Source organism: Leucopleurus acutus (assembly GCF_964270905.1).
Source record: "Leucopleurus acutus genome assembly, chromosome: 1".
Taxonomy (NCBI): Eukaryota; Metazoa; Chordata; class Mammalia; order Artiodactyla; family Delphinidae; genus Leucopleurus; species Leucopleurus acutus.
The window spans coordinates 182,923,953-182,947,447 of NC_139142.1; the positions used below are offsets into that span (position 1 = coordinate 182,923,953).

At 42.3% G+C, this 23,495-nt stretch overlaps 1 protein-coding gene across 2 annotated transcripts in view; it reads left to right on the forward strand.

Moving 5' to 3' along the window:
- CELF2 (CUGBP Elav-like family member 2) overlaps positions 1–23,495 on the forward strand; it is a 393,615-nt gene that overhangs the window by 91,944 nt on the left and 278,176 nt on the right. Inside the window, exon 1 of one of the 2 annotated variants that reach the window (XM_082852497.1) lies at positions 2,274–2,499. The exons of the other annotated variant lie outside the window; for it this stretch is intronic. Within the exon in view, the coding sequence (XP_082708623.1) occupies positions 2,426–2,499 (74 nt within the window). The 5' untranslated portion in view covers positions 2,274–2,425. Of the gene's footprint in view, positions 1–2,273; positions 2,500–23,495 lie in introns of those variants that run through there. 2 annotated transcript variants of the gene reach the window in all.

Sequence of the window (23,495 nt, forward strand, 5' to 3'; positions counted from 1 at the left end):
CTTGGTTCCCCTCGTCACTGTATTTCATGTTAGAGTTTTCTTTTATATCTGACCCTGGTTTTGCTTCTAACTTTAAATGGCAAACGCAAATGTGCTTTGAAAACTCTGGGACTCACTGTAGTTGTTAAATAAGGCAGTAACCTATGCACTAGTAATTCTTTCTCTATGACCTACTTACATACTTCTTCACCCTCCTTATAGTATGATTAAAAGCTGCTTTGAATCCACTATTGCCTCAAGGGATTTGAGCCTAGAATTTAACAAACTGCTGAGAAGGCTTAAGTCAGTAAGAGGCCTTCCCTACAGTGTCTCCCAAATAATTCACATGCAATTAAAGAGAGAATAAATATTTCAGAAGTCTATGTGTTAATGATGCTTTTTCTACCTTATAGAATGTAGATGTACATGGAGCTTCAGTCCATAACGGATTTGAAAATATTTTCCTTTTTGATTAACGCAGTTGTGTTTTGCTTCTGTTCTGGAGGCCGGTTCTGTTAGTTCGTTCTTCAGATAGTTTTATTATAGAGTCAGCTGCTTATATACATTTGGGAGTTATGTAAATAATGTCTAGAAAATCAGGAGCCGTCAAGGTTTGTCTCGTTTATCTGGCTAATTACTTTATTAAGGTTATTGAAAGACCAACAAAATTCTTATAATTTCAAAGGCAGCCTGCAGAAGCTAGGGTCGGGAAAAAATGTAGCTTAGTATTATTAGGAAGAGTTGGGGCATTTGGGGTATAAGAATTGATTTTACCCCATCTGTTTTTCAGTTCTTTACGAACCTAGCCCTGATTCCTCAGAAAGGCAATATTTTCAACTGAAGGTTAGTCCTAGCCCTATGTCTTGGAATTAGAACCATCTTGGTCAAAAGCCAGATACGCTGTTCAGCTGAAGAAGGAAATCAAGTCAATTAAGTATGGACTTAATTGAATACACCAGGCCTGTTATTCCAAATTGCTCAATGCAGCAAGTCTGGATCTACAGTTGATATGTGGATTTAATATTGGTATATCAATATCCATTTTTCTTCATAATCTCTAAAGATGATCAGTTCTCATTATAACACAAGAAACTGGTGAGAAAAGATGAAAATTTTTTCTCCATGTTGTCTGATACATTTAACACCACGTGATACAGTTAACTCCACGTGACTTAGTTGTTTAACCCTGTGACTACTGTGAATACACCCCCAAGTGTGATGTCATTTCAAAATAAAATTTAAAGTGATGGTTAATAAAAGAGGCAAACTATAAGACTTCTGGTTTGCAATTTATGAGGTTTCTTTAGAATGTGAAATAGGCCACAAAGAAGTTTTACAGACTGGTGACATTGTGAAAATTTCAGTTTCATCTAAATAACTGAGCAACAAAACAATGATGAGAGCGCCAGATTAGAACATCACCATATAAAAATACTTTTCAGAATTTTCACAAGTCACTTGGGAAAATTACACTCCCTTCTTTGTGAGAATTCTGCCCTATTTCTCAATTCCTATTAGTAAATCGGTCACAGATCTTAAATGAGTATTTAAGCTTCATGGCCATTACAGACCTAGCACTCTTTTCATGAAGCCACAGTGTTGGTTTTTAATCATTGTATTTAAATACTTCGAGATGACCAACTTGTGATGTATCGTTTTAAAAGAAAACGTGATTTATCACCATTTTAGTCCCGTGTACTTCTTAATGTTTTCAAGATGATACAAAAGGAAATGTAATCGTGCAGAGACTGATGAATCTTTCTCCTTGTAAAGCACGGAAAAGTCCGCAAATGTCACTTGGGCCGTTTATCTGATATTTGCTTTGGCTCAACCACGAACGCTATTTCAGTTGAGTTCATACACTGGCGAGCACAGCCCACCGAGGAGCATTTAAACAAACCCCCGTGATGCCTGTCTCTCGTGGCTTCAGCTGCGGAGTTTGGGTGCGCTCGTGGAGTGCACCGGCCTTGGGCAATACGGTGGTCCTGAACCCACGACAAGCGGTGGGTGAGTCGGGCCTCATGCCAGGCTCCTGGAAATAGGGGACCGGACAGAGCCACCGCTGGGGACGAGTGTGCGTGTCTGGCTGCCGGGGAACCTAGGCCGGGGGCGGGGTGGGGGCGATTTGTCCAGGGGGCGGTCCCTCCGCCTCCTCCTCCCCCCGGGGGCCGGGCGTGCGGGCCCGCAGGGGTTAAGCGGCGGCGCGGCGGGCACGGAGCTCCGCCCCCGGTCGCCGCACCTGGCGCTGGGCAGCCCGCGGCCCGGGCGCTGGCTGTCGGCGGGGATTGGCGGAGAGCCGCGGAGAGAGAATGTGACAAGTGCCGGCTCGGGCGGCCGCCGCGGGGAGGCCGCGCGCACCTGTCCCTGCCCGTCTGCGCCGCCCGCCGCCACTCGGCCGCGCGCACCGCCGCCCCCCGCACCCGAGCGCAGAGCGCGCGCCGCGAACATGACTTCTGCCTTCAAGCTGGATTTCCTCCCGGACATGATGGTTGAGGGCCGCCTGCTAGTTCCCGACCGAATGTGAGTTTGGCCGCCCGGCCGCCTCCGGGTCACCGGCCCGGAGCCCCGCGGAGGGAGAGGGCGGGCTGTGGCGCTTCTGCGCCCCGGGGACGCGGGGGGTGGCTCCGGTTCGGCCGCGCCCTGTGGTTCGGAGCCGGCGCTGGACGCGGGGTGGTGGGAGCGTGTCTGGAGGAGCGGCGGGGACCAGCGAGCGGGGCGCGGTGCCCGGGGTGGGGTGGAGAGCGTGGACCGGCGAGCCGGACGCGGGTTCCCGGGGTCTGGGCTTGGGGTCCGGCCCGCGAGGACAGGAGAGCATGGCGCGGCGTCCCAGGGTGGGGTGCGCGCGTGCACGCTCGTGTCATTTGAAATTCGGGGCTGCTGGAGCTCTCGTGGCCCATTTAAATATGCCTTCTTACCAAATTGCTCGCTTTTCTGACTTACCCTTTGCAAAAATTGCTTTCTTAGGATGGGCGAGTAGAAGGAGGGGAGAAAAAAAAAAAGGTGGGGGGAGATAATTATAAAGCATGAAAATAGCCAGGTGTACTCTGTTGCAGAAATTAGAGGTAATTTTTAGGTAATCACGGTGATTTGTCTGAAATGCAGTCTATAATTTAATAATTAATGTGATTCTGGTTGTTTTACACGTCGGCAAACTAGAGTAGAGAGTTTATTGGGAGAAGTCAAGAGCTGGGATTCCTGAGGAAGGGAAAATATGCCTAATTTTTCTTGGGCTCGTTAGTCTTGATAGGAAAGTTTCTCTTATCAGCTGGGTCACTCTGAAGGCAATGGGATCTGCTTGTATTTCAGGAGTGTTTGAAAAGACGACCTAGAAGGTTGTCAGGAGTGGGTCTGAAAGGTCTGTGTCAATTTCAGACTTGGACTATATACAGTTGTTTCTTGTCAGGCAAGAAATGTGATAGTGAATCTAGGCTACAATAAATCGAGTGAAAAAGGGACTGCTATCCTTGGTAAGAGTAGGTATAAAATGTTTCCTATTGTACACACCCTGAGAGAAACATGCATATTCTTGCACTTCGCTCTAACCTGTGCAATTTTCAGGCCATTCTGAGCTTTATGATCCATTTCCCTGGCAACTAACTTTCCCCTACGGTGCAAGATTCTTTTTCTAGGATGTTAAATGTTATGAGCTGAGAGATTCTTGAGAAACTCCGCAGTGGCCAGTTATTTGAGCTCCTAGGATTTGGGAGAGGAAAAAAAAAGCTGGGGAGAGGGATGAAAGTCTGTTAAATGTGAATTGTCCTTCTAGTCGATATTAAGAATGTTAACTTGCTTTTACACATGATCAGGTTCATTGTCCCAACTAAGATAATCAGATAATGTAAATTAAAATATTGAATTTCCCTTTGGCAGTTTTCTCTGTGAAAGTAATCTTGATTAGTACTGTTCCCATGATATTTGTTTTGAGAGATCTCTGTCCTCTCCCCCCTCTTAAAAGGGCTATCTGTATAGGCGTTTATTACATGTTTGCACATTAGCTAATTTGAAAGTTCTGTGTTTTCTCCTCTGTAAGAGAGTTGGGGCCGAACCAAAGAATTGGCTTGATCGTGGTTTTAAATCGATGGTCACCTGCTAAGAATACTCTCTGAATGTAAAGTGTTAATGGCCTCTGAAAGATGCTATCTCTTGTCAGTTAAATTATTAATTATGGAAGTTTAATTTGTCCTTTTCATTTGGTGGATGAATGTGGCTCATTCAAACTGTTTGCTCTGAACAGAGCCTTTTTGTCTTAGTGATGGAGTCGGCTAGACAAATCCTAATATAACTTCTACCTACTTCTCTTCCATGTGTTAGTTATTTTGGAATCAAACTCAAATTGTTTTCAGTGTTTGTCAACTCTTAATTGAACCTAGAAAAAAAGAAAAACAGGATTTGTAAATGATAAAATCATTATCTTGGAAACAAATAATAAAGTTATGTTTCCTTAGCCCTGAGAATACTGTAGCACGTTTTCCAAAAGAGTTTGTAATTAACTCATGTTAGAGACTGTCTTTGGGGAATAGGGGTGCATGAGAAGGAATGTGATAAGTTGAAAATGCTTGAAACCCACTCGAAGTATATCTTATCACCAAGATAGCTTTGTGGGTTTACTGTTTTCTGGACCGGTGGTTGTTTATGGTATATTGCCATTCGGACTAAATTGCCGTCAGCTAGATTGTTGGCCTGTTCCTAAAAGGAACTTATATAAAGCACAGGGCTTTTCTGGTGTTGATTTTCTAAAGCAGTAGAACATATTTTCAATGACGTTTTCCCACAAGAATATATTAGATAAGTTTGCAAGATGTAATATGTTTGAGTCCTCAAGGCAGACGAACAAATAGCTTTTGAGGTAAATGATTACGCTTCATGGCCCCATGAGCCATCAAGTGTTTAAAGAGCCCAGATCGTTTAAGGCTCTGTAGTGGGTATAGAATTGTTATGACATAGACTTCAAAGTCTTGGGGTTTTAAATGTTCAACATCAAAACTGTACATGGAAATGGACCTTTTAAATAATCTTAACTATCAAAGTTTTGTTGTCTTTGTGTTTAGAATGTCATTTGCAAAAAAGCGTAATGAAATAGAATGTCATTTGCCAAAAAGCATAATGAAAATAAAAACAACTGATATTTTAAAAATTCTGTTCTAAACTGGGGCACTTGGTTTTGTATTGGAGTCGGGGATGAGTGTCTTTCTTTGTTTCACCTTTTGAATGATCGTATGTATGCATTGGGCTTCCTTTTTTTTTTTAATGTTTTTGAATTTTTACACAAATTTTAAACAAAATCTAAGACATGCTATCTGGGAATTGAGAAATTACAGGTGGATAAATCTATGAATGCACCTTTAAACATGTTAGTTCAGATTTGTGATGTTAGAATAAGATGCTGAGGAGAAGCTACCAGTAAATTAATACGAAGTCTTATTTTTTTCACATTCGGTGAGTAACCTTACTGACAAGGAGAAAAAGTTATCCTGAGTCAACTTGATGCAGTAACCTTTTTGTTGAGTCCTCCCAAGTTGGGATAACCGGAAGACTGTCTATCAGGGTCTAATTAAACTGGACGGCAGTTCTAGGGACATAATTGTTAACATTGGAAGAGGCTTTGGAGACCATCTCACCAGACCTCCTTGTTTTATAGATGAAGAAGCTAGTAGAGGGGCAATGGGACCAGTCCAAGAAGGCAGTGTAATTACTGTTTCCCTCTCCCCACTAAAATGAGAAGAACATGAGTCATTCATTGAATACCTGCTATGTACCAGGACACTTTACATACGCCGTCATAGTAGATATGCAAGGTGGGTATTGCACCCATTTTACAGGTGATACTTGAGATTACATTCTTGCACATGCCACGTAGGCAGTAAATGGCAAAGCTGTGGTTTGCGTGTGTGTGTGTGTGTGTGTGTGTGTGCGCGCGCGCGTGCACGTGTGTTATATAAATGCATGTTTATGTGTTGACGAGAGAAGAGAGGACTGTTTTTGTTGGGAAACCATAATTGTCGCTTGAGAATGATGGAGCATTATAGGAAATACATATCACCGATTCCGGATTGACTCTCTAATTTGATTCAAATTAGTGACTTGATCACTCTCTTGTTTGATTCAAATTCACACTTATTCCATATGCTAATGAGCTAAAGAGAATATACTTTAATTAAAAACTTTTTTTTGTTTACTGAGTACCAGCAAGATGAAGGTCAAAGACATTGAGTTCCCTTTTTTTTCCATATGGCATTTAAAGTATATTTAGGAAATGCCATTACCAATAATAAAATAGAGCACTGAGATTTGTCACCCGATTCCTTGATAGACATGAGAGGAAATTAAAATGCAAAGACTCTAAAAGAAGAGCTGTGTGTATGGTTCTTTAAGGAAATTTTTAAAGAAGTATTTTCAGGTGGGATTTCTCAGTGCCTATTTCAGTATCAGCTGCTTCCTGAAACCGAAAACTCCTCCCACAGTGGCATTTTAGAACACTGATGTTATCTTTGATCTGGGTTAGAGATATTATTGTAATTGTTGAGTATTGCTATTTAATTGTAATTTGCTGGATTGAGATGACTCTGGCATCTTTTGATGAGATGCGTGGTGAGCTGGGAGGAATAAGAACCTTGCGAGACAAGATGAAAAGAAGATAAGATTTTCAGGTATGAACCTAGTGGTTCATGGGATCATTAAGAATGTTTTCCATCTCCGAGTGGTTACGTACTCCCCCCACCCCTGCTCTCACCACTATAATAATAGTATATTTGGCCTCTGATAAAAGGCTGCAGTTTCCTTCCTTTTTTTACATACATCCCCAGACTTTTCATTTCTCCTTACTCTTACCTTGTGGTTTTCTTACAGGTTCAACACTCATTCCCTTCTCATGAAAAGACGGGTAATAATCTGATAAACGTGATCATGGTTGAAGCTTATATGTAGACGTGGATGATGGGGGGCGGGGTCTGATGTCACTGTAGCAACCAACCCCACAGCTGTTTATACTACCAGTATCTCTTATTTGCATTTCGGTGGAAAACCTGGGTATTTTCAACACATTACAAGGAGCCCAATGATAAATCAGTAAGTCATTGATGTCTTTCACTTCCTATGCTGAACCTCACCCAAACTTAAAAAGTCTTTATTTCCAATTTAGAGTGTTAGTACTGGAGGGTTTTATTTATTCAGGGGAAGCTTGGATTTTCGCTTTGTGTTGGTGGATTAGGCCATCACGAAGAGTTAGCTATTTCTCAGTGTCATATTTGTTCTACAAAACTGCAGAAGGGGGGAGGCTTTGGAAAGTACGAATGATTTCCTGTTCTTTAGCACCTCCCCGTTCTCGTGCCCTTGTGTGTGTTTCCACTATCAGGGAGCTGGTGGGGAATATAAGGAAGCCAGCGACGGTGCTGTGCTACTTGTGTAGCAGTGCAGAAAATGCATTTTTATTTTTCCTTAAGAAAAAGCTCTTGCTGACCTTCAAGGGAAACGGAGCTGCACATTCCTGGAAAAACCTTGGTGGGAAACAAAAACTATTTAGCGCGGTAAATGTGATGCTCGCAGGTAATTGTAAAATAATTATCCCCCTTTAGCATCATCACTGTTTAATTGTGCCATCCAGTATTCGCATGCTCTGAATCTAGATGTGAAGGGATGGACCCCCCCCCCCCAATCTCCTCCTGGGACTGTCTTTTTCATTTACTGTGAGCTTTAAACTCTTCCGGAAGGACTTGAAAAAGAAAGGGGGAAACATACAGGGGATTTTCAGCAGTTTCACTCTGCCCATTTGTTCTAAATCACGACAGAAAGTGATTACTCCAACTGGTTTTATAGAAATACAATTCCACTTATGTGGTTGAAATGCCTTGTGAGCATGTTTGAGATTTACGCTTTCACAGTGCTACCCCCGGAGTTTTATGAACAGTCGGTTTTATGAACTGCAGATTGTATATTATGTTCAGATACTGAGAGTGATGCTTTAAAATCAGCTGATGATTTAAAATGGAATGCTAATAAATATGTAATCATATGGCTCTCAAAATGACAGATGAGTACAAATTCGGTTTTTGGTTAAATTTTAATTACTCCATTTGAATGAATGCCTCAGAGCCAACTTGCTGGCAAATTACTAGACCCATTTTTTTTTTCCAGTTTTCCCTCCTAAATATGTATGTAAATTAAGTTTAGGCTGCATTTAGACTAAAATACCATTTTGGTTTATTATTCTCAGCTTTTCTGCCGGACTTGTATGGCCATTCACTTAAGGTCAGATTTTAAATAAAGAAACCTGTTTGAAAGAGACCTCAGTTTAAATGATCTGTGCTCCCTTTCCAGCAGCAGAAGGGTAAGAGACAGATAGATACAGGATTCCTTTAATAGGGATAGTGCTTCAAAAATGGGGTACGTGAAGTGTTTGGATTTTAAGCCTTAATAATGAAGTCAGAGGTTTGCTTTCTCAGGGAGATTGTTTATGGCTCTGTCATGACCATGGAAATCAAGTTCCCCCAACCCAGCAGCTGCTTTGTCTGACATTTATAGGCTCAAACAGGACTGAAGATTTCCGAGGTTCACAGATGATGGTGCTGACTCACTCCTCAGAGAGAAGGCAGTTAATTTCAGCTGATTTCTTTGACATTTGACATCATTTTTGCACAGCTTTAAAAATTTTTTTTCTTGAGTGTCATGGGAGTGAATAGTTCTTCAGCTTCCATACTAGGATCGAAAATTCTATGTTTTTATGCTGAAAGGCGTAATTTTCATGTCTTTTCAGAAGGGAGTTCATAGCTGGACTTGGGCTCATTAAATTTTTTTTAATTTAAATTTGTTTATTTTTGGCTGCATTGGGTCTCCATCGCTGTGTGCGGGCTTTCTCTAGTTGCGGCGAGGGAGGGCTACTCTTCGTTGTGGTACGTGGGCTTCTCATTGTGGTGGCTTCTCTTGTTGCGGAGCATGGGCTCTAGGCACGCGGGCTTCAGTAGTTGCGGCACATGGGCTCAGTAGTTGTGGCACACGGGCTTAGTTGCTCCGTGCATGTGGGATCTTCCTGGACCAGGGCTCGAACCCGTGACCCCTGCATTGGCAGACGGATTCTTAACCAATGCGCCACCAGGGAAGTCCCGGCCTCATTAAATTTTAAGGTGGTATTTTAGATCCTTTTCCTTGAATGATGTCTTCCTATCTCCTGGTCTCCCCCAATAACAGGAAAGTTGTACCACATTTATATGACACAAAATCAGTTGGTCCTTTAGGCTAAAAGAGGAGAATAATTTGTTATTCACCTGGCTGTAAATGTGTATATAAACTGTGTGCACACACATGTATATATACATATGTATGTAAATATAGGTGAAATATATATATATGGAAAACTAGCTTGGGCATAATTCCTCACTTTCTTAAAATATCTTCCATTTAATGGCCTTTGGCTCTAAAAGTTAGGAAATACGTGTACAATGTAACATGTGTTTAATGGATTCTTACGTTCATAACTGAAACGTTTAAGATTCCAGAAGGTTTAACATCTTGACCAAAGATGTACCTCATATTAGTGACACTGCTAGAAGTAGTTCTTAGGTCTTTGTTTTGACTCTTTGGCCCAGAACCTCAGAGTAGCTTTTGTTAAAGGACAGAAAAGAGGGTCACTGTGATGGTCCTGTCATAATTTCTGGGTGAAAAGCTGAGACTCTTCCCACCCAGTTGAGTGGCTTTTCTCTCCTTGCCACAAAGTCCCCAGACTTGGGGACGTTTCTCAGTTGCAGTTGAGTTGTTGCTACTGTCAAGACCTTATAGGCTTCAAGTAGGAAGAAAGAAAGACTTCACAGAAGCCTGACAGTAGACCCTCCACTGATATTTTTTCGTGTAGACACGCTGGTGCCCACCAGACCAAATTCCTCACCGTGTGCTTCTTGCCTGCTGCCGCCATCTTGTATGGTCCATGCCATTATCCCATAGCTTCCTATCGCTGTTGAAAGGAGAACTCAAAATTTTGATTGTGTCTAGTGGGACTCCAACACATCAACTGAACATCTTAAAAAGGCTAAAGCTATGGGAGATCTGTGCAGCTGTAAGGAGGTAAATTGGTGTAAACCTTCTTCAACATGCATGCACACCTCTCACCCAGTTGTTTTCTCTGTGCATCTCCAGAGTAGACCTTGGGTGTCACACAGGTGAAGCAAATGCAGGCTGAAATCTGACATTTCATTTTCTCCTTGGAAAAAAAATCTTTGGGGAATAACAAAAGTGAAAGATAATAGGAAAAAGCGTAAGGAAGGAAAGCTTTTGGTAGCGGACTAACGGTATTCATTTTGTTATGCTTCGACTCAGCGCTCCTGATTCTTTGTACCCTAACTCAGGCTTCTTTAGGTCATCAACAGAACAGCTCTTCCTGAAGTTTTCTTTCTGCCTTTCCTAGGTTTTCCTGATGTATATCTTTTCTGTTCTTTTATTTGAATCTTCTCTAAGATTCAGTGGGCTTCTCTAAGCCCCATTAATTATCCCTCTTCTGAGCAGTTTCCTAAATTTCAAGAGAAGGGGCCACATCCGTCTACAGCACAGCTCTCAGAACCACAGCCTTGAGAGGGAAGACAGCGTCCAAACACCTCGGTCATCACTTGCAGTAAATTCCACTGGCACAGCTGTGTGTTTCTGTGCATAAAACTACATTTTGACTTCCTAGGCTATAGAAGGGGTGTTGAGTTTTCTGGTTGGGCAGAAGGGCAGCATATTTCGAATGATTAACTTTATGGATGTCATTGTCTTGGCCCGCTATATTTGGCTGTGCTGCAGCTGTGTTTGCCTTCTCAAAATTGTCACCAGGAGGCCTCCAACTGCAATTATTCCCTTCAGTTCGTGCTTGTAGCATCCTTCCTTGTGACTCCCGGGGTCCACCCCGCCATCTTGCCTGGGCATCAGGATTCAAAGGCAACACGCAAGCCCTGACGGCTGGTTAACACGACTGGCAGCTCCATCTCGAGACAATAATATTAAGTCACCTACATTTTACATTCTAATGCGACCTGTCAGGTACTTCTTTCTTTTCACAAAAAGCCCACATTTTCCTCTTTTTTCCTACTTCTGTCTTCCTCTTCGACGGCAAAAAGTTGCTGCGAGCATCTCCTGACGGGCAATAATATTTCTTCCGTTTCTGTATTACTAGAGCACTTCCGAGCAGGTTTCTACTTACTTCCGGTGTTTCCAGGTCCCTCACAGAGCACCGTGTTGAAGAGGAGACTTAAAGGCAGAGCTGCTTTTTTTTTTTCCTGTTAGTTGAGCCCCTGCCACAGAATCCTCTTTTCTCTCAGGAAGATTTTAGGAAAGATTGTTCTTTGTATAGAAACCATTTAAATTCTGTTGGCTGTGTCTGAGTTTTAACCTTGAGTTAGAACTTCCTCATGGGTCATTTCTGCTTGTCGGGGACGCTTGCCCTGCGTCGAGATCTGCTGTGTGTAGCAGAATGGCATCACCAGCGACACGGCTTTATGGTCTCTCCAGCAATGCGTTAGAAGGTCATCCTTGAAGGCTAAGGGTCCTTTACTCAACAGGAGTCTCCTGCCTTCTCCTGGCTTGTCTTCTGACTTGTTCCATGCCCCTTTCAAGTCTCAGGTGACTTGTCAAGATTCCTCATCTAGAAAATAAGGATAATAAGATATGCTTCTTACCTGTGCCCCAGAATTACTGTGAAGCTAATGTCGGGAGAGGAGTTATAACCTAAGTATTTTACAGCTTTGTGGTACTTAAGATCGACTGCAAGTTCACCTGCCTTTCCTGGGAGAGTGAAACTCAGGGAAACTTGATTACAGCTGACCAGTTAATGTTTTCTCCCTCAGAACATTCATGCTTTAAAGTCTCAGCCAAAGACCCATAGAGCAGTATGGCTTCCATATAGACGTGCAGAAAATGCTCCGTCCCCAGGACCACATTAAGAAGACTGATTTTTTTTTTTTTTTCTCTCTCTCTCCTCTTTCTGCTTGATGATTGAGAAATAAAATACAGTTTGTGTTCCAACTGTGAACTCGTGGTCAGACCTTGCATTCTGGGATGGGGTGAAGCAAAAAGCAATATCTCCATCCCGGTATCTCCGTAAATGCATTTGGAAAAAGCCCATCTCTACATCAGCTGAAATAGATCTTGATTTTCTTATGGGAGGAGTCTCAGCTGCACCGTAGGAAGGCTGCTTCTCACGTGATGGGACTCCTAACCCCCGCAGAAACCCAACTCTTAAGAAAACAATTTCAATGATGTGAACGTGGTGGCGAGTATTGTAGACCCTGCCACCTGCGGGCCTCATTCGGTGCTCAGGCCACAACATGCCAGGAGAGTCTCTGAAGGAGGAAAGGACTTGGAAAAGGAATCGGTGATTTTAGGAGTTGGCACGATGGGTGGAGGTGTGCATCCCGCCACAGGATTCATCATAGTTATTGTTTTCCTGCTGTACTATACAGGCCCTTGTTCTCCTGACATAGCCGGTAAGGTCCTTGAAGTCCAGAGAAGCCAGAGCTGCTACAGCTAGTGTGAAGGTTTGCTCCTAACATTTTAAGTCACTTGATTAAGATCAGACATGATCAGATTCAGTTGGGAAGCTCAGAGCCTCCTCTGAGTCCATTTAGCTGAGGAATGTCCTCCATGGTGGGCCAGAGGCCACGCAGCACCCACTCTGGCCAAGAGAGTGATGTTGCCTGTGAGACACCGCCCCCGCCCCCCCCCCCCCCCCGGCCATGAACGTGACCTCCCGAACCAAGAATCCGTTGCCCCCGTAGCAAACCACTTTGCGCTAGGCTGAACTCGGGCACTATCCCGGGTGACAGCTGTTTCTGACATGGTTGGGAGAGGAACATGAGGTCTGTGGATGAAATGTGGCAGAATCTTTCGAGAAGGGTCTGCCTTGCAGATACTACAGATGTTTTTCTACAAATTGATAAGTTCTTTGTAATTGGCACATTTTTATCTTTAGCGTCAAGGTCGTCTAATTGACTTTATAGGCAGCCTTTGAATTGGGCCAAGATTTTGTGCCCAGCTATCATAAAAAGTGACCAAAATGAGACTCTTGTCAGCCTCAGAAGCCACGGGATGGCCTTGATCTCACCTCTGACTGTCTTGTTTTTTTCAGGTCTACTCAGAACGTGATACTTCTGATCCAAATTGATTGAGTTGTCTGTTCGATAAAATAATGATGTCTACCTAGAAGCCAAAATATGTTTTCTGGTGTCAACAAAACTGTAATTCTTTGACAGTGAAATACTTCCTTTTAGTATGTTTCTCCTAATTCTGATTCCTAATGCTTTAAAGGATGTTGCCTTCCTGTGGGTACGCTTTCTGAAATGTTTTATGCCATTTGCTGTTCTTGATTTAGGATATACTGTGGGTTAGCCATTAAGCTAAGAGATTTGTATCAATTATCAGTAATCTTCAGAAAACTTTTGTAAGATAAGTTGTATTGTTCCAATTTTGCAAATGAGAAAAGGGAGGTTCTAGAAGGTAAAGGCATGTATCTGTATCCATTTCCAGAGCCTGAGCTCTTTCAACTGCGCCACCTTCCATTCTGGCCCAGAAGGTTGCTTTGTCTTTCGAGGGATCCTTAGAACCTTGTATGACCATAAACAGGTTGAACTTCTAGGTGTGTTGGCGAATTTGCAGCTGAGTTTGTGGATCCTGAGTATGAAATAGTTTCTTAGCTATGACCTAATAATAATAACCTTTTTATATGCTCTTTCACATAAATTTCTTGGTTTTGTTTCATAGCCAGACCAGTTTCTGGGTTTAGAAGGCAAGAGTGTTGTAAAAGTTGTCAGAAGAAAGGGGCACCATAGCAAAGCCCAAGATACCTTAATGCTAGAGGCAGGGTCTTACAGCTGAGATAAGGAAGCAACTAACATTGAATGTTAAGGTGGCTCCTTATTCTTCATTTAAAAAGATCACTGCCTGAAAGAGAAAAACAAATATCTATGCTAACACATATATATGGAATCTAAAAAAAAAAAGGTTCTGAAGAACCTAGGGGCAGGACAGGAGTAAAGACACAGATGTAGAGGGTGGACTTGAGGGCATGGGGAGGGAGAAGGGTAAGCTGGGACGAAGTGAGAGAGTGGCAATGACATATATACACTATCTAATGTAATATAGACAGCTAGTGGGAAGCAGCCACATAGCACAGGGAGATCAGCTTCGTGCTTTGTGACCACCCAGAGGGGTGGGTTAGAGACGGTGGGAGGGAGGTACAAGAGGGAGGAGATGTGGGGACATATGTATACGTATAGCTGATTCACTTCGATATACAGCGGTAACTAACACACCAGTGTAGAGCAATTATACTCCAATAAAGATGTTAAAAATAAATAAATAAACTTTAAAAAGAGAGAATGAACTGCCTCTTCCAGGAAGAAGTTTCTTTGGGGGATTTCATTAGACACCTGGCATCCCACCCTGCATTTACTTCCAACTTCCTGATTTTTGCATTGATTTAGAGGAACACCTTTCTCAGGGTGCCTCCAGCCCATAGTGTGCCTTCTTGTGAATTAGAATAAAGCTCTTGGGTGGCATTCGGTCCCCATTGTCCCCCTCATGTGGTGACCTGCTGCTGTGTCCTTTCTGCAGTTACTTGGAGTTTTACGTCCTCCTTCATAAATGAGCCAGAGGGGTCGGCAGTAGAATAAGTGTCTCTGAACATGATAACACATGGATTTTAGATGATCGACAGTGGTGACCAACTCAGCCGTGGCCCCTGGTCCCTTTCAAGTGTCAGTACACCTTTGACCTTTCCATAGCATTTTGCTCAAGTGCATAAACATTTGATGGGACTCTGGGTTTTCAGCAAATCAGAGATGTGTGTTTCCTGCGTAGCTATCCAGAGTAAAGGAACGGACAATAGAAAAGTTAGCGCAGAATTCATGCCTGGGTTGGTCTAACCCACACCACCATTTCATACCAGATATTAGCCTGTCGAAATGCCTTTACTCTTAGCAGGCGCCGCGCGTTGTAACCTAAGAGGATGTGATTGGAGTGGAGTTTTCGTGCCCCATGTGCTTATTGTATTCTTGCTACTGATGCAAACATTATCTGTAATTACATTTTCAAGTGACTGAAAATTGCAGGCTTTGTTGAACAAAAATACAGCCAAAGAATGGAATGTATATCCACTCCACCCTCATTATAAGGCTTTCAGAAATCAAACTATAAGGCCCAGTGCCGTGGCTCTCAACAACATGATACCAACTCCATTCTCTGATGTTTGAACACTTCGTCAAAATTCTGGGTTCCCAATGATGATCATAAAATTGGAGGAAAATGTTGTTACTCTTTTAGTACTTTGCTGGCTCCATTGTCAACGCTGTCACAGTGACAGCGCCTCTCCCAAATCCTCTCTTTCCAGGATGTAAAACCAGAAACCACGATTTGATTTAGATCCAGGCATGGTGGGCCAAGTTGAGGGAGCTGGTTGAGGTGAAGACGTTGTTGCCTTCCTGGGACAGATACTGTTATATCTGTACAACATTGTATTGTCTTCAAGCAGCCTCACCTCCCACCTAGGGTGCAATTAAAGAAAAAAAAAGATTTTTACTGCAAGGTAAACTCTTACCTTGGTCTTAGAGCCTGGCCATGGGACGAAGAAAACATTCTGGCCAACCTTGCTCTTCTAGACACAGGATAAGACCCCATGTCTAATTTCAGTGAGAGCTTAAGCCACGTGGAATTTAAAAAAAGAGAATCTGACGTGTCTGACCTTAGTATTTTGCTCATCGTTGATTAGCATCTGAAAATCCAGGGAACCCATGAAATAGAAAACGTTCCCTGGTTTTGGGGTGGAAAGCAAACGGGAGGAAGAAATTACGGTGACGTTGTTACTGTTAATTTGTTTATAAGGTATTAAACTTGTCATTTTCATGATGGTTCATAAAATCACAACTCACTCTCTAGGCCCTAGTAGAGTTCAAACTCTTAGCAAAACTAAAGGAAAAAATCATTGTGATGCTTTAATCCAGAAAAGGAGCAGAGTCAGGCCGCTCAGAAAACCCACCAGCCTTTCCTGATTCTGTCGAGTGCTGCCCTTTCAGGTGGGACCCCCATGTCATCAAATAAATGTTTAGCAGGTCATAATTAAAGTGTGGACAGTTGAAATCCATTTAGTTCTGGTGTATACCTGGTGAATTGGATGCTCCCGTGTGTGTGTGTGTGTGTACGTACATATACACACATATATATGTATGTTACCTTTTCTAACATAAATTATACACTTAAACGTGTACAGTTGGATTTTGGACAGACCACTTTATACTGTAATAATAAAGTTACGTTCAGTATTTTTAACATTCATGAAGCTGAAATGAGATAATTTGGAGGTCCAAGTAAAGGGCTTTCTATGTAATACAGTGCATCAACAAGGGTTGTGTGTGTTTCATTTTTAAAAATGTAAAGGGATTGTTGTAGCTGTTGACGCTTCTTTTGCAGCGGAAACTGTGAGACCTAGCCAGTCTCCATAATATAATTGCCCGATTGTGAGGTACAAATGAGGGCAGCTTAATTTGTGTATGTCATCAATTCTCTCTTTGGATTACAAACACCCCTTCATGTTCAGCAGCATACTTTTTTTTGACAGGTTATGTGTTTATGTCTGTAAGTGCCTGGGCTTCCAATAGCTTGGGTTCTTAACCAATCAGCACAACTTACTTTAAGAAATGTAATTAGCCTAGAACCAAAGTTAATTAGCTTTTAAAGTTGTCTGCTTCTCGGGGTTTCTTGTTTGCTGCTACAATAGCAAATTGATTCCACTGTGGTGTAGTAGATAGAGCGGGAGCCAGGAAGTGTGTAGTCCTTTTACAGTTTGTCCTGCAGATTGAATAGTTAAAATTAAGTTGGACAGCTGAGGAGTTGAGGATTTATGAGTCACAGCTGACCTATTATTTGGCTGAATCGATCAGTTGTTCTGTGGAAACCACCTAAACATTTTCTGTACTGAAATCTGTTTCTTTTTTTTCTTTTTATAACTCTGAAATTCCTGCTAGTGAACAAGAGTCGCAGCGTGTATTGTCAACCTCAACACAAACATTTGAAGTCTCATAATGTACTGAATGGTTACTGCCTGTTCTTGGTGTTACAAAAATCTTCTAGAGTGTTAACAGTGGTTCATATTTTAAGTTAAACATTTGGTTACTCTGAGCTTTTGTCTATCACTTTGTTTCTTTTTCTGGGATATACTGGTTTAAGATGAAGAAGGCTTTGCACTATTTGCTTTGGGTTCTGTTAAATTAGTAAAGGATTTTCTTGTTGGGAAATAAAAATTTAACTGTTACGTCTTTCTGAAGACCTTTGTATATTTTGGAGATTAATCCTTTGTCCGTTGTTTCATTTGCAAATATTTTCTTCCATTCTGAGGGTTGTCTTTTCATCTTGCTTATGGTTTCCTTTGCTGTGCAAAAGCTTTTAAGTTTCATGGTGAGTGGGAAGCTGCTGCCTAGCACAAGGAGATCAACTCGATGCTTTGTGATGACCTAGAGGGGTGGGATAGGGAGGGAGGGAGAGAGGCTCAAGAGGTAGGGGATATGGGGATATATGTATACATGTAGCTGATTCACTTTATTGTACAGCAGAAACTAACACTGTGAAGCATTTCTACTCCAATAAAGATGTGGGAAAAACAAAAAAGACCTTCGTTCAGCATCCTGTAGATCAGATGAGGGAAATATGATATTGCCTCATCAATTTTTTTTTTGCTATACCTAGATCCTTCCTAGAAACCTTACAAATATTACTAAGAACACTAAGTGGAAGAAACATGGTCTCTTGGTGGTGATGTGCATGTACATTTATGATCTTGGCCATTTGGATTGTAGAATCCAGGCAGCCTGAGAGATGGGGGAAAACAACATTAACCAAAATCTGTAATATTGCAGTTCTTTCCCATCTAAAAAAGCTGCAAGAGTAATAGTGCCTTACCTACTCCATTAGGTCTGACTGGATCGGGTATGATCCACAGAAATGACTGTGCAAGCAAAGAAATCTGGCTTTTTATCCTGTCGAACCTTTTGCTCCCTCAACTTCCTTTAGACAAACTCTTGATTTTACTCTAGGTCTAGAATCTCGAGAGCAAGTAGGCGTGGAGAGTGAGAATAAGCTGATGGCGTAGCAGCCACTTAACTGGTGCTCCAGTTATGACGCCCAGGTTGGAACTCAAAACACAGTGCGTATGTGTCCTGGTTTGCTAGGATACTCCCAGTTTGTACCTATCATCCTGGCGTCATCACTAATAGCATCCGCCTTTCACTCTAAAAAGTGTCCCAGTTTGGATGATAAATTACGTGGCCCCCCTTCTCATGTCTGATCCTGTATCACTAGCTTTCTTAAATATAAACATGTTTGCCAGCTTTTAAAAGTCTATACATAGGACTAACCCCAACCTTTGCACAAAAAGGATTATCCATGCTTTGAAACGTTCAGAAAAAGCAATTTCTGACCTCTCTTTCTCTGACCCATTCCCTTACCTAAAGTTATTCAAAATTGAACAGAAGTTTCCTCGCTGTTTTTAATGTGTTAGTACCCTGCTGGGCACCTTTGGGACAGGCTAGCTCATTAACTTATGTTTCTTTCTAACCAGAATCTCTTGTCCTGGGAAATTCCCGTGGACGGCTTTGTCCGATCACCCTTCCCCCAGCACATGGGTTCAGTGTTGGAGGACCCTGAGACCAGATTTACAAAGCTGCGTTTCCCGTCAGTTCCGTTAAGTTCATGAAATAACTTTGCCCCATTCTGTAAAGCTCAACTAGGTGGCTGAGTTCTGTTAAGATTCAGCTAGAGCGTGACGAGGGCCAGAAAATGATCTGATGGCGCAGGCTTTGTTTGTCCTCACACTGCCCGTGGTGAGACAGTAGCAGCCGGAGCCCAGCCAAGGTATTAATGATGACCCCAGGGTGCCCACCTATATTTTTGAGTTTTAATCTCTGGTATGCTTTTTTGTCCTCTTCCACACTAATTGGTCTTTCTCCTTTGGTGCTGGAACTTCAGAGGATTTGTGCAATCTGTGTTTAAAATCGATTTCCTGATTTTTAACATTTATACCCAGCTGTTTGTTATTCAGTGCAGCCATCAGCATCCGAGTCTCAATGGACCATGTAATGTGCAGCTGTAGTCAGATGTAATGCTTCTGCTCCCTAAATGTTTCCATTAGAAGCTTAGAGAGGCAGGCTAAAGACTGCTGATAACCAGGTTGCCGGCATTAATTTACCCTCTGGAGCTACACACATTCTGCCTGGCAATTGTATTTCACGACCAACAAGCAGAGCAGTGTTTGCAAGCTCCATCCCTGGTAGTAATGTTGACACTGTATATATCAAGTACATCCACACTGATATGAAAGGTACTTGTACCGCTAATTCAGGCGGCAGGAAGCTGTCTGATCTGCATGCATAAATACTCTGGAAGTAAGGTTGCTCTCAAGAAACATCAGCCAGGATTCATATCAAACCTTGGCCCAGATTAAAATAGGTTCACAAACTAGTCTCTTGAAGAGAACATTTCTTAGGAAAAATCATTTTAGGATCATTTCTCTGCCGTCTGTAGTCAGACCTTGTTTCTAATTTGCATTTATTCAAATCTGTGTTTCCTTTTGTATTTGTATGATGTATCTTTGTTTAGAGGCTACAGCTTCTACCAAATTTAATTACTTCCCTCGGAGGCTTTAAATTGAGGGCAGCTTCTATTAATTGTTAATTACATTCCCCTGCCATTTACACAGCAAAGGTGCAGTTACTAATTGAGGGTCTGTTCTGTACAGTGAGAAGCGACTTCTTCAGCCTCAATATTTATGTTTCTCTGGGGACTGATTTTTATTTCTCTAATCTTATCTTTTATTAAACATAAAAGTAGACATTCCAGTGATACATTGGCCATTCCTATGATCCAGTGTTGTTGTGTATCCCAGAGAAATACATGGGAATCATACTTGGCTCTGTGTTGCCATCTGGTGGTGTCTTGATCTTTTTTAGCCTTCTTAGACCAGTTTCTGGTGAGAAGATGGTACCCCAGGGTCTGTTCCTTTCTTAGTTTTACCCCACAGCCTCTCTGGGGATTTAAAATTAGCCTCATTCCCCACTGGTGGCCGAGGGAAACATCAGCATGGCTCAGTGTCTTTTGTGTCATTAAGTACGCATTGCATGTCTTCTAGATATTAGGCATCTTGCATTACTCAGTCTTTGATTCTCAGCTTGTCGTTCTCAACCTTCCTTTTCTAGACGGCTTATATCCTCAACTCACCTGTCCAGCCTGACTGGGGTGGGGGGAAACTGTGTCTCAGCGTTTGATCTGGGTTTCTATCTGGGTGTCCTTTGGTGAGCGGTGTTTCTGCCTCAGTGGCCGGGCTTCGAGTCAATCGTGGGAGCTGGTGGATGGAGTCCGTCTGCTCGGTGTTGACTACTTCCTGAGTGAGAACCCTTGAGTTGGCCGTAGTTTCATTTCAAGAATTTATTAAGAGCATTATGAATCTCAGGAAGGGTTTGGTAATTTACTGAAAAAAGTGAGAGTTGTTTGTTCATTTATTTATTAGACGTGATATTTCACAAGATGAAGTTACCTCCCAGCCCAGGCTGGGCTGTTCCATTTTTTACTGACATTTCCATCTCCTCTTTGAAATGGATCTGCCATAATAGTTGGTTTTCGTGTCATGATGTGCTTCTGTTCCATAGCCCCAAAAGTTTTTTTAAAAATCATAAAGGTAGAGAGCAAGAAAGAACCAAGCTATAGGTTGAATTAATGAACAGGGCAAAGTGAAAAGCATTAAATCCTTCGTTATTGAGTTTAGGTTTATAGGAAAACCAAAGTGATGTTAGTTCGTGGTTTTTAGTGGATTTTGTCAAAATGCTTGACAGTGGGGAGGGGGAAGGGTAAACTGGGACGAAGTGAGAGAGGGGCATGGTGATATATACACTACCAAATATAAAATAGCTAGTGGGAAGCAGCCACATAGCACAGGGAGTTCAGCTCAGTGCTTTGTGACCACCTAGTGGGGTGGGATAGGGAGGGTGGGAGGAAGACGCAAGAGGGAGGAGATACGGAGATACATGTATATCTATAGCTGATTCATTTTGTTATAAAGCAGAAACTAACACACCGTTCCATTGTAAAGCAATTATACCCCAATAAAGATGTTTAAAAAAAAGCTTGACAGTGCCTAGACCTCCAGTAGATAGCCGTGCTAAGTTAGAAATCTACCATCTCTGATAGCAAGAGATGCCAAAGGCAGGCATGCGCAGTGCTGTCTGTCCCTCAGCTGCTAGAGGTGGCTGCCTCTGGAGGGACCAAGCCACACTGGGCAAGGAGGAGCCCGGCTCAGACTGGGGCATGGGCGGGGAACGACCCACTTCAGCCTCATTGGAGAAATGACTTCCCTCTACCCCACCTGCATTCCGGCTTCTGTTTGTGAAATCCTCTTGCATCTGGCCTATATTCTTAAGGGGAAAAAAAAAAGCTTCTAATTCTTAGAAAGAATGTGTGGCAGGTGATTTGCACTGTGTTAGTTGCCAGGTTGTGCTGGTGGAGGTATGTGGTGTGTGAAACTGGGGGGCTTATTAAGTTATTGATACAGGAGGGTTGTCGACTTAGGCAAGGTGTGAAGATAATCCTATTAGAAAGTGATTACTCTCCTACCGCAAATGCATTAAAAGAGTTAATGGTGCTGGGACAGAAGGGATCCTGGCAGAATTTATGGGATCAATTCAATATTATGCGGTACACAGCCATCAAAATGAATTCTGGAGTGAAACTTAGAATATCCATTGCAGCACTGCTTTTGTACGTAATATACCCATCCATGTAGAGAGCAGACATAAATTACAAATGGAGGTGGGGTTCAATGCTCTTTCTTAAGGATTTTTTTTAAATTGAAGTGGAGTTTATTTATAATGTGTTAATTTCTGCTGTACAGCAAAGTAATTCAGTTATACGTATATATATTCTTTTTCATATTCTTTTCCATTATGGTTTATCACAGGATATTGAATATAGTTCCCTGTGCTATACAGTAGGATCTTGCTGTTTATCCATTTTATATATAATAGTTTGCATCTGCTCATCCCAGACTCCCAAGGATTATGGTTTTAAAATGTGCTATATAACCTTTTGTATAAATGTCCCACATAAAACTCTTTTAATATTTGGAACCCCCAGGTATGGGCTTGAAATCAGATAATTAGGCTAAATTATACAGATTGGGTTCATTTTTATTAAAGCATTTCTGGCAGGGATGAAACTCCATTATTAAACGTGATTTTGGAATTAAAACTGGAAAGCTTTACAGAATCTTGGAAATGGAGGGAGGGGGGGTAGCACCTTCGGTGGGAAGCCGACTGCCTTGCCGTCTCGTTCCATCCCCCCCCCACCGCTGCCCCCCACAGCCGAGCACCCCGTACTCCCTTGGCCTCCTGTACCTGTGTGCCCGCAGCAGCATCCTGAGTCCTGTCCCATCTCTCCCATTAGACTATAGTACCCTGAAATCAGAAACCAAGACTCAGTGAGCTGATGCCCCCAGCACCTAGAACATCATACAACTCAGGTGAGGGCGCATCACATTACGTGAAAAAGGAAGAAGAGTCGAGAACTAGCATTGCTAGGATTGAAATGAACTGAGCAAATTCTCCTGGAGCTCCTGCCAGAGGCCAGGGTGTGGGACACACAGGCAAAAGCATGTCATCGGAGCTGACGTCGGCACTTCCTGAGATCCTTGAGTTCAGACTCTTAGGGCACCAGGCTGAGTGCCCTAAAACTGAACTTCAGGGCTCCTTGGCTGTGGACTTAGTCATTGGCCTCTAGAGGCACCACTTTGCCGTATTTGTCCAGGTGTACGTTTGAGTCCTTACGTAAGTGTTATGAACTTCTAAATGCACGTTATTGAAGAAAAAAAATTAAGAATCACAAGTTTGTTTTTAAAGCTTTATTGAAAGTCACTCAGTGGAAAACAGGTGTTAAGTGTCCTTCATAACTCTGGTCATTGAAGTAGGAACTTGCATACCAGTTTTTCAGGCTAGTTTCATTACAGAATAAGGGATAATTATATATTTCCTACATTTTACACTTTTATGCCAGTGCCCTGGAGGAGACCACAGGCCCAAGCAATTCAAATATGCAGATAGAGAATTTTTTAAATCGCTTATGACTTCAGAACATAATATACATTGAGGGGCTGGGGCAGGGAAGACAGTGGTATTATTTTCTCTGTTATGATTTTATGAAGCTAATATTATTATGTCACCTCTACAGAAGGGAATCTCAGAGACATTCTAGGGATCAAGAAGAACAAAATGTGTTGATCTGGGCTATTAGAAACCAGTTTTTAATTGAAGATTTCCCATTTTCTGGGAGTTCGGTGTCTCTTAGGAAAATGTAAATTTTGAAAAAATGTATCATTTCAATGTCATTGGCAAGGGGACCAGGTGATTCTAAGGGAAATGGGCAGGAGGAAGTGAAAGAAATCCCGTGCCAGTGCAAAGCAGAAGGAAAGAGTGGCATTCCTGTGTTTAACCGCGTCTTCATGATGTTCTCTGTGCAAATTGTCTCCAACA